At 42.7% G+C, this 10,293-nt stretch overlaps 1 protein-coding gene across 9 annotated transcripts in view; it reads right to left on the reverse strand.

The window, feature by feature from the left end:
• Positions 1-1,547, reverse strand: part of CDCA7L (cell division cycle associated 7 like) — a 42,110-nt gene extending 40,563 nt beyond the window's left edge. For 7 of the 9 annotated variants that reach the window (XM_081536401.1, XM_081536397.1, XM_081536395.1 and 4 more), the window contains exon 1: positions 1,429-1,547. In XM_081536401.1, the coding sequence (XP_081392527.1) occupies positions 1,429-1,452 (24 nt within the window). In that variant the 5' untranslated portion in view covers positions 1,453-1,547. Of the gene's footprint in view, positions 1-1,295 lie in introns of all 9 variants that reach the window. The other 2 variants (XM_081536400.1, XM_081536399.1) reach the window with 1 other exon arrangement.
• Between the last annotated feature and the right edge of the window lie 8,746 nt (positions 1,548-10,293).

Genomic DNA, 10,293 nt, shown 5'->3' on the forward strand with positions numbered 1-10,293 from the left:
GTTGCACCACCGGAACAGGTCTCAGGAAGGATACACCATCAAGATACATTCGTTGTCTGATGAAATTCACACGGGGCTGGAAGCTCCTTCCAGAAGGGCTTAAATCCTGGAGACACCCAAACCTCCTAAAAGCCTAGGATACTAACTGTATGGTGAGGGCCAGTGGTAAACATAAAAACAGTAACTAAGCCTGTCCCACCCCTTCTTGAGTTAGTTTTCCTTGTTTTTAATACCTCCCTTCAAAGGAGAAGTTTAAAAATACTCCTCAAAAACATTCACAACAGTAGATTTTTCTCAAGTGTTCACTTTCAGGAAGTCTTTCAGAAATCAGAAAAATGGCCAAAGTGACCATCGGTGGCGCGATTGTGCGGCCAGACCCAGGCACGTAGCAGTGTCAGGAGCTCAAGTACCACCTTCCACTTCAGGTCTGCCAATTCCTGGGGAGGCCCAGTCCCCAGGTGGAGAGAGGAGGTGAACACCAGCCAAAGGTAAGGAGGAAGCAGTGAGAGAGGCGTTCACAAAGGCAAGAAAACACCCAAGCCTCACACAAAGCATCTTGGGATCTCAGGAGCTGCTTCCTTCCCTTTCTAAAACTTGTATTTTTAGTACATTTGAAAAAGTTTTTGCTGCTTACCTCTGAATAAAATCTGTGTATTTGTTAATAGAAAGTAGAGAGAAGCGCTTTTTATAAAGTCAAAAAGAAAAATGAAGCAAAGACTACTTTCCCACCACCCATTGTAACACTTAGAACCTTGATAATGAAAATTTTAAGAAAGACCTAGTTAAAACCACAATGGGTAACTAGGGTGATGCTGTATATACGATTTGGATCTTGGGGCTTTTTGTTTTTGAACCTGGACTAATGATGGTGCCAGTTCCTCCAAACAGTTACAAGTTCCTTGAAAACAATTACAAAAATTCTAGAACAAATACAAAAGCCATTCCTTATAAACTCCATTATCCAAGCTGAACTGCCTAATCCTCGACTGCTTTTTTTGTTTTCTTTTAGAAAATTACACTTAAACTTACTTAACTCCGTACCAATCCCAGAGAGTGGGATGCGCGCACCAAAAAAGCTTCCCCCTCCCTGTCCCACAAGCACTGCAAACGCAGTCGCTGAGTCCCTGCGGCCTCGCCGCCGGCACTGCCCTCCAGGGCGTCCACTCCGGGGGCTCCTGGCCGCAGCAGCACGGCCTGCGACCCCGAAGGTCCCACCCGAGACAGCGGGGAGCGCCCGCGTGGGGCGCACCCGGCCTCTCCGCGCCGGGAGAACAGCCGTCACCCACCGCACACACCTGCGGGGCACGCCCGCTCCGCAACGAGGCAGCCGACGGCCACGTTTCCAGCCCCAGGCGGGGAGCAGAGCCAGGCGCAAAGAGAAGGCAGACGTGGGCGCGTCCGGGCTGCGGCGGACGGCCAAACCCTCACCTGCGAGCGAGTCGCCAACGCCATCCTTCCCCACGGGACTCCGGCCTCCTCCCAGCACGCGGCCACGGGAGCCTGGCTCTCCAGGGGCCCGGCGCACGGAGAACGCCCGCGGCCGCGCTGCACGCTCGCCCCGCCCGGAGCTCCGGCGGGCCGGGGGAGGGGCGCATTCGGCGCCCGGGACAGGGGGAGTGCCCGCGCCGCTCACTCGCCCCGCCGCGCCGGCCCGCGAGCTTCCGCTTACACAACCCAAACTTCGCGACCGATGGATTTCGCTTCTCAGGCGGCGCCAGAAGGGCTGCAGCTGGGTGCCGCCCGAGGTGGCTGCCAATCTGGGGGCGCCGGGCTCCCCCCTGCAGCGGAGGGAGGGAGTGGAGCCGTCCGGCCGGGTTTCTCGCGGGAGAAATGAGAGGGGGCAGTCCCGGCGCAGCCTCCAGCTGGCACGCCCGACTTCGGCGCCCGCCAGATCTTCGCAGGGTTTAGTCCAGGTAGTGCCCTGGAGCGCAGAGCCTCTGAAGCAACGAGTGTCTCAGAGCAGGGAAAGCATTTTAGGGCTGCCTCAGAACTTGTTTTGTTTCGTAGTTGTAAAGGGGCGGGGTTCCGACGTCTCTCAAAACATTTGCTTCTGGGCTCACTTTGCAAAACTGGTAACCCAGGCCCATGAGGGTCGGCAACTGCAAACCTCCCTGGAACTTCAGACGGCCCGTTCTAGACCATTGTACATGTAGGCCTTGCAGCCCCACTAGACAGTTTTACAGGTCAGGAAGACTGACAAATATTGGCTGAGCAATTACTACTGTGTGTCAGGCGCTGTGTACACAAGCTGGGACAAAAAACAGGCCCCTGCTCTGTTGGAGTTTACAGGCAGGGAGTCAGCCACGGACGTGATATAAATGTAGTAATGATGTAATTATAATTTGATTAATAATAATGAATTCACTTTAGTTATTATTAACCTTTACTTAATAATGATGGTGATAATTTCAGTAATAGTGATGCAAATAAATGTAAATGTGTTGTTACAATAGATGCGAGAAAGGAAAGGTAAGTGGTTCTATGGTGGTGTAAAATAGGGAGACTTAATTTGGTTAAGGTCAGGGAAGACTAGAGTTGAAGTATGAAGAGTGAAGAATTAAGCTGGTAGATGTTTTGGAAGCCTTGCAATAGGTATTAGGGAACGTGGTAGATAAATTGTCCTGAAGTCATAGCAGGTTTTGCTACAAAGCTTCTCTAATAGTTGGCTCTACAGATGTTTTAATGCTATATTTTTTGACCTTCCTACACTGTTGGTGGGAATGTAAATTGGTGCAGCCACTACAAACAGTGGTATGAAGGTTCCTTTGAAAACTAAAAATAGAATAACTGTATGATCCAGCAGTCCCATTCCTGGACACATATCTGGAGAAAATTCTAATTCAAAAAGATGCATGCACCCCAGTGTTCACTGAAGCAGTATTTACAATAGTCAAGACATGTAAGTAACCTAAATGTCCCTTGACAGATGAATGGATAAAGATAATGTGGTATTTATATGCAATGGAATAGTACTCAGCCATAAAAAGAACAAAATAATGCCATTTGCAGCAACATGGATGGACCTAGAGATTATCATACTAAGTGAAGTCAGACAGAGACAAACATGTTATCATTTATATGTGGAATCTTAAAAAATGATACAAATGAACTTATGTACAAAACAAACAGAGTCACAAACATAGAAAAACTTACAGTTACCAAAGGGGAAAGGGGGATAAATTAATAGGAGTTTAACAGATACACACTACTACATATAAAATAGATAACCAACAAGGACCTAGTGTATAGCACTGGGAACTGTATCCAATATCTTGTAATACCCTATAATGGAAAAGAATCTGAAAAGATATGTAGACAGATTTAGATATAGATATACTTGAATCACTTTGCCATACACCTGAAACTAACACATCATAAATCAACTATACTTCAATTTTTAATAAGGAAAAAATAGTATATTTGTGGGGGGACCCACAACTTCCCAGACTGTAGAAATCCCAAAGTTGTTACTTTGGGATTTATCCTTTTTTACTTGGAATAATCAAGTTTTTATATGCTAGTGCTAAGACTGAATCACATTTGTGATAGAAAATCTATGGACTTGAGGCAGCTACAGGTCTGTTGAGTCCGTTAAGTTTCCAGGTGATTCTAATGAACAGGTATATTTGAGAACCATTGCTCTAGTCTAGCTTGGCCTTTGCAAAGTGAGGTCTTAAGATCAACAGCATCAGCATCACCTGAGCTCTGGCAAAGAAATCCAAATTAGTGGGCCTCACCTCAGACCTACTGTATTGCAAACTCTGGGGGTGGGGCCCAGCAATCTGAGTTATGCTCACCATCCAGGTGATTCTGATCCTTACTTAAAGAACCACAATGGTTATAATCCAAGTCAACTGCTGGGTGACCTTAGAACTAATCACTGAGCTTCCTTTCTTTTAATATGTAAAATGGGAATACTGCATATCTGCCCAACCCATGCAACAGTATTTCTACAAAAATGAACACATGTAGTATCAGATGTGATTGTATTTTGAAAAGGCTAGGGTGGTGGACAGTTGTGAATAGTATCGATAGTGATAATCCTGCCATTTATTAAATACCACGTTCTAGAAACTATTTATGCAATATTTCACTTGGTCGTTGCTACAAACATCTGATGTACATAATCCTATCCTCATTTCTCAAATGAGAAAACTGAGGCTTTGAGGGCTTAAAAAAACTTGCTCTCGGTGACCTAGCAGAGCCAAGCCAGAGCTCAGATGTCTAGGACCGCTGAGCTTTACATGCCTCTCCCTGCCTTTATTCGGGTAGCCTGGTGCTCAGGAGAGGGTGAGTAATGGCAATAAAAGAAATTTACACTTTAATTAAGAAAATGGGAATAAGGTTCCTTACTACTATCATCCCAATCTACTGATTTACTGTGCCTGTGACTCTGGTTTATTCTCCCCATTTGTTTCTGAAAGTATTTTTTCATTGAAAGGTCACTTGTAGCAAGTTTTAGCAAAAATAGTCAATGAGCAATTGATAATAAGAATTGGAGTTTTATTTGAGTCAAACTGAAGACTACAGCCCGGAAGCCCATTTCCCAGATTATTCTGAGAAATTGCCCTGGAGAAGCAGGGATTTTTTAGTCAGTTTTAAATCTTGTCAGAACAAAGAACAGACTTTAAGTAAGTCAGGAATACATCTCTTCAAGGTTTCAAATAAACCAGACCAGCACGTACACACATACAGCACGCACAGGATGGCCTTGGCACCTAAGAAGGAAGTCTCTATCAAGTGAGTACTAGCATTGGCATTCCAGGATGAAAGGCATTTAATCCTTATTTTTAACATGGGCATTCTTTACTTCAGGTCAAGGTGTCCTTCTCTTTGATAATTTAAACAGTTACAATCTATGTTTGATAGGCCACAAACAGGCTATTTTAGTTAGCATAAAATTCAAGTTAACTCATTTATAAGCCAGAATGACTTCCCCATACCTCAGTATGTGAAAATTTCTTTCATCACAAACACTCCTGCACTCTTTTCAAGAGTCTTCTTCGCCTCACCCCACCCCACCCACCTTGTCTCTCTTTTCCAAAGTCCACACATGGTCAGGACTTTAATGTGGCTAAATTGTCCCATGTGGTTACTCTCAGCTGATAATCTGATCACCGTGTCTTTCATAGCTTTTGACAGTGACCTACTTGTCACATCTGGATTCTTCTACAACTGTTGAGTCCAAATGAGTTCCTGACCTTGCTAACTGGAGCCTAGCCCTGGAAAATTTCTGACAGCATAAAATTCAAGGTCTCATCTCAAGACTTAAACAATGAAAACAATAACCACAAATTCCCAGTTGGGTTCAGGAGACAGAATATAACAGGACCAGCACCTTTCTAACAGTTACTTCCAAAATAAATCGCAACTGTCTATGAAATGGGCAAGAGGCCACCTACTCTGAAAGCACGTTGCATTTGCTTGTTACAGAAAGTCATTTTGCAAGCATAGTCTTAACCACACTCCTCTAGTGAACAGAAGATGCACTGTTTCAATCAGACTCTGACCAAAGAAGCTGAAATGTTATATTTTGAGGGAAGTTTTTTGTTTGTTTTTTAAGAAAAGCAACATACCACCCCCCTTGTCTCTTTTCTACAATTGTTCCCTCTCCATTTTTCCTCTCCACTTTCTTCCTAAACTCTCCAAATTGTCAGGCACTTGATCTACCAGAGCTTGCAGTTCTCCACAGGGCTTAAGAAAGGCTGAGAAGATTTCTTATGTAAAGAGAAATCATTTTTGCAATTCCTTAGCAAAGTTCAGAGATGTGATGGCCAGAAACTATTATACTTGATTCTCGAAATACACTTACCCCATTGTTGGAAGAAAAGCAAAGCAATCAAACAGAAACCAAGACAACAACAATAATAAGCTGTGGAGGTCTACTTTTTCAGAAACTGCTCATGTTCTATTGACTATTAGTGCCTGGAATGTACTCACAGCCTAAAAACCATGTTCTAAGAAAAGGTAAAAAAGTGTCTATATTACAGCCAAAAAGGGAATTCAGCCACAAGGTTGAAACTGAAGAGGCAGGCAATGCAAGCAGACCGTTTACTTGGCATCATAAATTTGTCTTTTGCTTTCTAGTACTCCCATTAAAGGGAAAACAAAGGAATCTGCTGTAACACCCAGGGCTCAAACCGGGGTCGGTAACAACCTAGAGGGGTGGAATGGTGAGGGAGGTGGGAGGGATGTTCAAGTGGGAGGGAATGTGGGTAAACTTATGGCTGATTCACGTTGATAGAAACCAATGCAGTACTGTAAAGCAATTATCCTTCACTTAAAAAATCAATCAAAAAGAAAAAAGGGGGGCAAACTAAACTACTGAAATACATTAGGCAAAAGTCACAGGCTAAAATCAGCAGTTGTGAAGTTTATTAACTTCTGGGTAAAACTGTAAGTGCTTGAAAGTGTTTAAGTGTCTTGAACCCTCATCAGATCTTTTAACTAAAACCCTGGAACTGAGCCAAGTCCTTTGTGCTGATAGCCCCTGCTCCAGCATCTTGATTGCCCAACAGGGCTGCTGAGCAACCCCATTCCAGATCTCAGCAGGCATGTGGTCACTGGAGATCTCTAACAACCACTCCCTCTCCCACTTAGCACTTCAAATAAACACTGAGATTATTATAGGTTCACATTTATGGGGTTTACAACAGACCATCCCAAATATGTCACTGAGGCATATTGATTATTTTGAATTAAAATTATTTGAGAAAGAGCCAGTCCAAGAAGAACACGCTGACCCTCCTTTGTTCCCCTGAGAGCAGAAAACAAAACTCCCACGGGAAGGAGTCCTCCCTACTCAAAGGAGGGAAGGCATCTTACACAGAGATAGGGAAAGGGCAGAGGAAGCTGTGTAAACAAAGTCTTTTTACTTCTTCATTAATCTGCTACTATAAGCCCAACCCCTTTTGTCAAATCTTCATAACTGATTCTTCACCTAAAAAGGTATATAATAGCCTGTTTCGGTCATTTCTGATGTGCCATACCCCTGAGACCTACATACATAAAAAATTAAATTTGGGTTTTTGTTCTCCTATTAATCTGTCTTGTGTCAATTTAATTATTATACCAGCCAAAAGAACCAAAAGCAACAGAAGGGAAATTTCCCTTCCCTACAACATGCAATTGTAAGACAGAATTCAGAGAGATTCTATGGTACCTTTTTCCCAGTTTCTCCCAACAGTAACATTTTGAGCAACTATAGTATACTGTCCCATCCTGGATACAGACAGCAATACAGTTCACCAATCCAATTCAGATTTCTCCAGCTTGACCTGCACGTGTGTGTGTGTGTGTGTGTGTGTGTGTGTGTGAGTGTGTGTGTGTGTTTAGACCTATACAGTTTTATCGTATGTACAGATTTGTGCATCCACCCCCACCACAGTCAAAATACTGAACACTTCTAACACCACAAGGATCTGTCATGTGGCCCTTTTATAACCAGGTCCTCCTCACGCCTGCCTATCCCCCACCCATACCCTGACTTCCTTCCCCTGATAACCACTAATCTATTCTCTATTTCTAAAATTTTATAATTTCAAAAATGTTACATAACCTTTTGGAGAACAGTATGTCAGCTTTTGCAATTAGCTTTTCAAATTCAGCACAGTTCTCTGGGGATTCTTCCCAGCAGTGGTAGCTATCAAATAGTCTACTCCTTTTTATTTCTGAGTAGTAGTCCATGGTATGTACATACCATGGGTTTTAACCATTCACCTGTGGAAAGACATCTGGGCTGATTTTAGTTTGGAGGTATTACAGGTAAGGCTGCTATGAACATTTATGTGAATGCAGTTTTCATTTCTCTGGAATAAATGCCCAAAAGTACTCTCACTGGGTCCTGTGGTACTTACAGGTTTCATTTCATATGAAACTGACAGACTTTTCCAGACCAGCTGTACCACTTCACATTCCTGCCAGCACTGGGTGAACTATCCAATTTCCTTTCCAGGATCCAACACCCTGTTCCGAATGCATCTTCTGCATTTGGTGGTGTCACTTTTTTTTTTTTTAACCATTCTGAGAGGTGTATAGTGATGTCTCAGTGTGGTTTTAATTTGCATTTCCCTGATGGCTACAAAAGTCCATCTAGTCAAGGCTATGGTTTTTCCAGTGGTCATGTATGGATGTGAGAGTTGGACGGTGAAGAAAGCTGAGCACCGCAGAATTGATGCTTTTGAACTGTGGTGTTGGAGAAGACTCTTGAGAGTCCCTTGGACTGCAAGGAGATTCAATCAATCCATCCTAAAAGAGATCAATCCTGGGTGTTCATTGGAAGGTCTGATGTTGAAGCTGAAACTCCAATACTTTGGCCACCTCATGTGAAGGGTTGACTCATTGGAAAAGACCCTAATGCTGGGTAGGATTGGGGGCGGGAGGAGAAGGGGACGACAGAGGATGAGATGGTTGGATGGCATAACCGACTCGATGGACATGGGTTTGGGTAGACTCCGGGAGTGGGTGATGGACAGAGAGGCCTGGCGTGCTGCAATTCATGGGGTCGCAAAGAGTCAGACACGACTGAGCAACTGAACTGAACTGATGGCTAATGATATTGAACATGTTTTATGTACTTATTTGTCATCTTTATATCCTCTTTGATAAAGTGTCAGTTTGTGTCTTTTGCCCGTTCTCTAGACTGTTTTTTTTTACTGTTGAGTTGTAAGGTTCATTTTATGTTTTAGATACTAGTTTTTTATCAGATATGTGGTGTGAAAATATTTTCTGCCAGTCTTTATCTTTCTATTCTCTTTACATGTGATTTCATAGAGCAAAAGTTTTTTGTTTTGATGAGATTTACCACATTTTTTCTAAAACGTTCATAATTCTACATTTTACATGTCAGTCTGCAATCCATTTTGCATTCATTTTTGTATAAGATGTGGGATTTAGGTCAAGGTTCATTTTTATCCTCCTATAATACCCAATAGCTTAAGCACAATTTGATGAAAATGATATCCCTCTTCCATTGAATAGCTTTTGCATCTTTGTCAAAAGTCAGTTGAGCATGCCTGTGTCAGTCTATTTCTTGTTCTTTATTCTATTCCATTGAGATCTCTCTACCAATATCACACTATATACTCAAGCATATAGTAAAGGCCTTACTATCAAGAGTGATTCCTCCCCTTGTATTTATCTTTGTCAAGATTGTTTTAACTATTCTAAGGTCTGTGCCTTTCCATATAAATTTTAAAATAAGCTTACCTATATCAACATAAAATGTTGCTAGAATTTTGATAGGAAATGCACTAAGCCCATAGATTCATTAGGGTAGAGTTGATATGGTAACCAAGCAGGCTGGCTTAAGAGTTAAGGATTAGGAAATGTGAAGATGTAGAAATAAAGACTAACTGTTGAGCAAGAGAAATGGCAACAGTTTAGACTATAAACCAGTCACACAGCAGAGTCACCAAACTCCCAGTTCCCTGAAAGATAGTGGATAAAGATCAGATACACATTCCTAAGCTATTTTTACAGGAAATCAGGAAGCAGACCTCCACAAATGAAAACTGCTGACCACATGCACCGAGACATTAGACTGGGTGAAAACAGAAGACTGGTGATGCTTGAGCCTTCACCTTGATGCCAGCCAATCTGAGGATTATGCCTGAGGTAGTCATGTACCCTGCAGCCCCCTCCTTTACACTGCCTTTAAAATCTCCGTCTCCCAATTGGCAACTTGGAGATGGTCTTGGGACATTAGTCCACCATCTGCCCAGGTTGCTGGCCTCCTGAATACAGCAACTTTTCCTTTTCCACCAACACTTGTCTCTTAAGTATTGGCCTTGAGCAGTGACCAGCTGAACTTGGCTTCAGTACCAGCCTCATCCACTTACAGTATCTTCAATATGTTGGCTCTTCCTGTCTGTGATCAAGTTTCATCTGTCCATTTACTTGTCTTTTGATTTCTTCCATCAGCATTTTGTAATTTTCAGCATATAGATCCTGTACATATTTTTAAGTGTATACCTAAGTGTTTTCTTTGTAGCAACTGTAAATAGTATTTAAAAGTGGTTTTTAATTTCAGCTTCCATATGTTCACTGCTACCAATAGAAATGCAATTGATTTTTGTATGTTGCTCTGTTATTTCTGTCGTTTAAAACTACCCAGGCTATAGTATTTCACAATGGCAGCCTGAGCTGACCAACACTGGATATGTGCCAGGAACACTCTAGGAGGGACAGGCTTCTACTACACGTGGCCAGCCCACACTACCATGAAAAATCAATGGTGGTACATCTTGTTATAAGGACCAAAACAAGAAATCAAAAGAAGTGTGATTCACTTTC

The sequence above is a fragment of the Giraffa tippelskirchi genome, chromosome 10, assembly GCF_054371585.1.
Source record: "Giraffa tippelskirchi isolate mGirTip1 chromosome 10, T2T-mGirTip1v1.2.pri, whole genome shotgun sequence".
NCBI classification, from domain to species: Eukaryota; Metazoa; Chordata; class Mammalia; order Artiodactyla; family Giraffidae; genus Giraffa; species Giraffa tippelskirchi.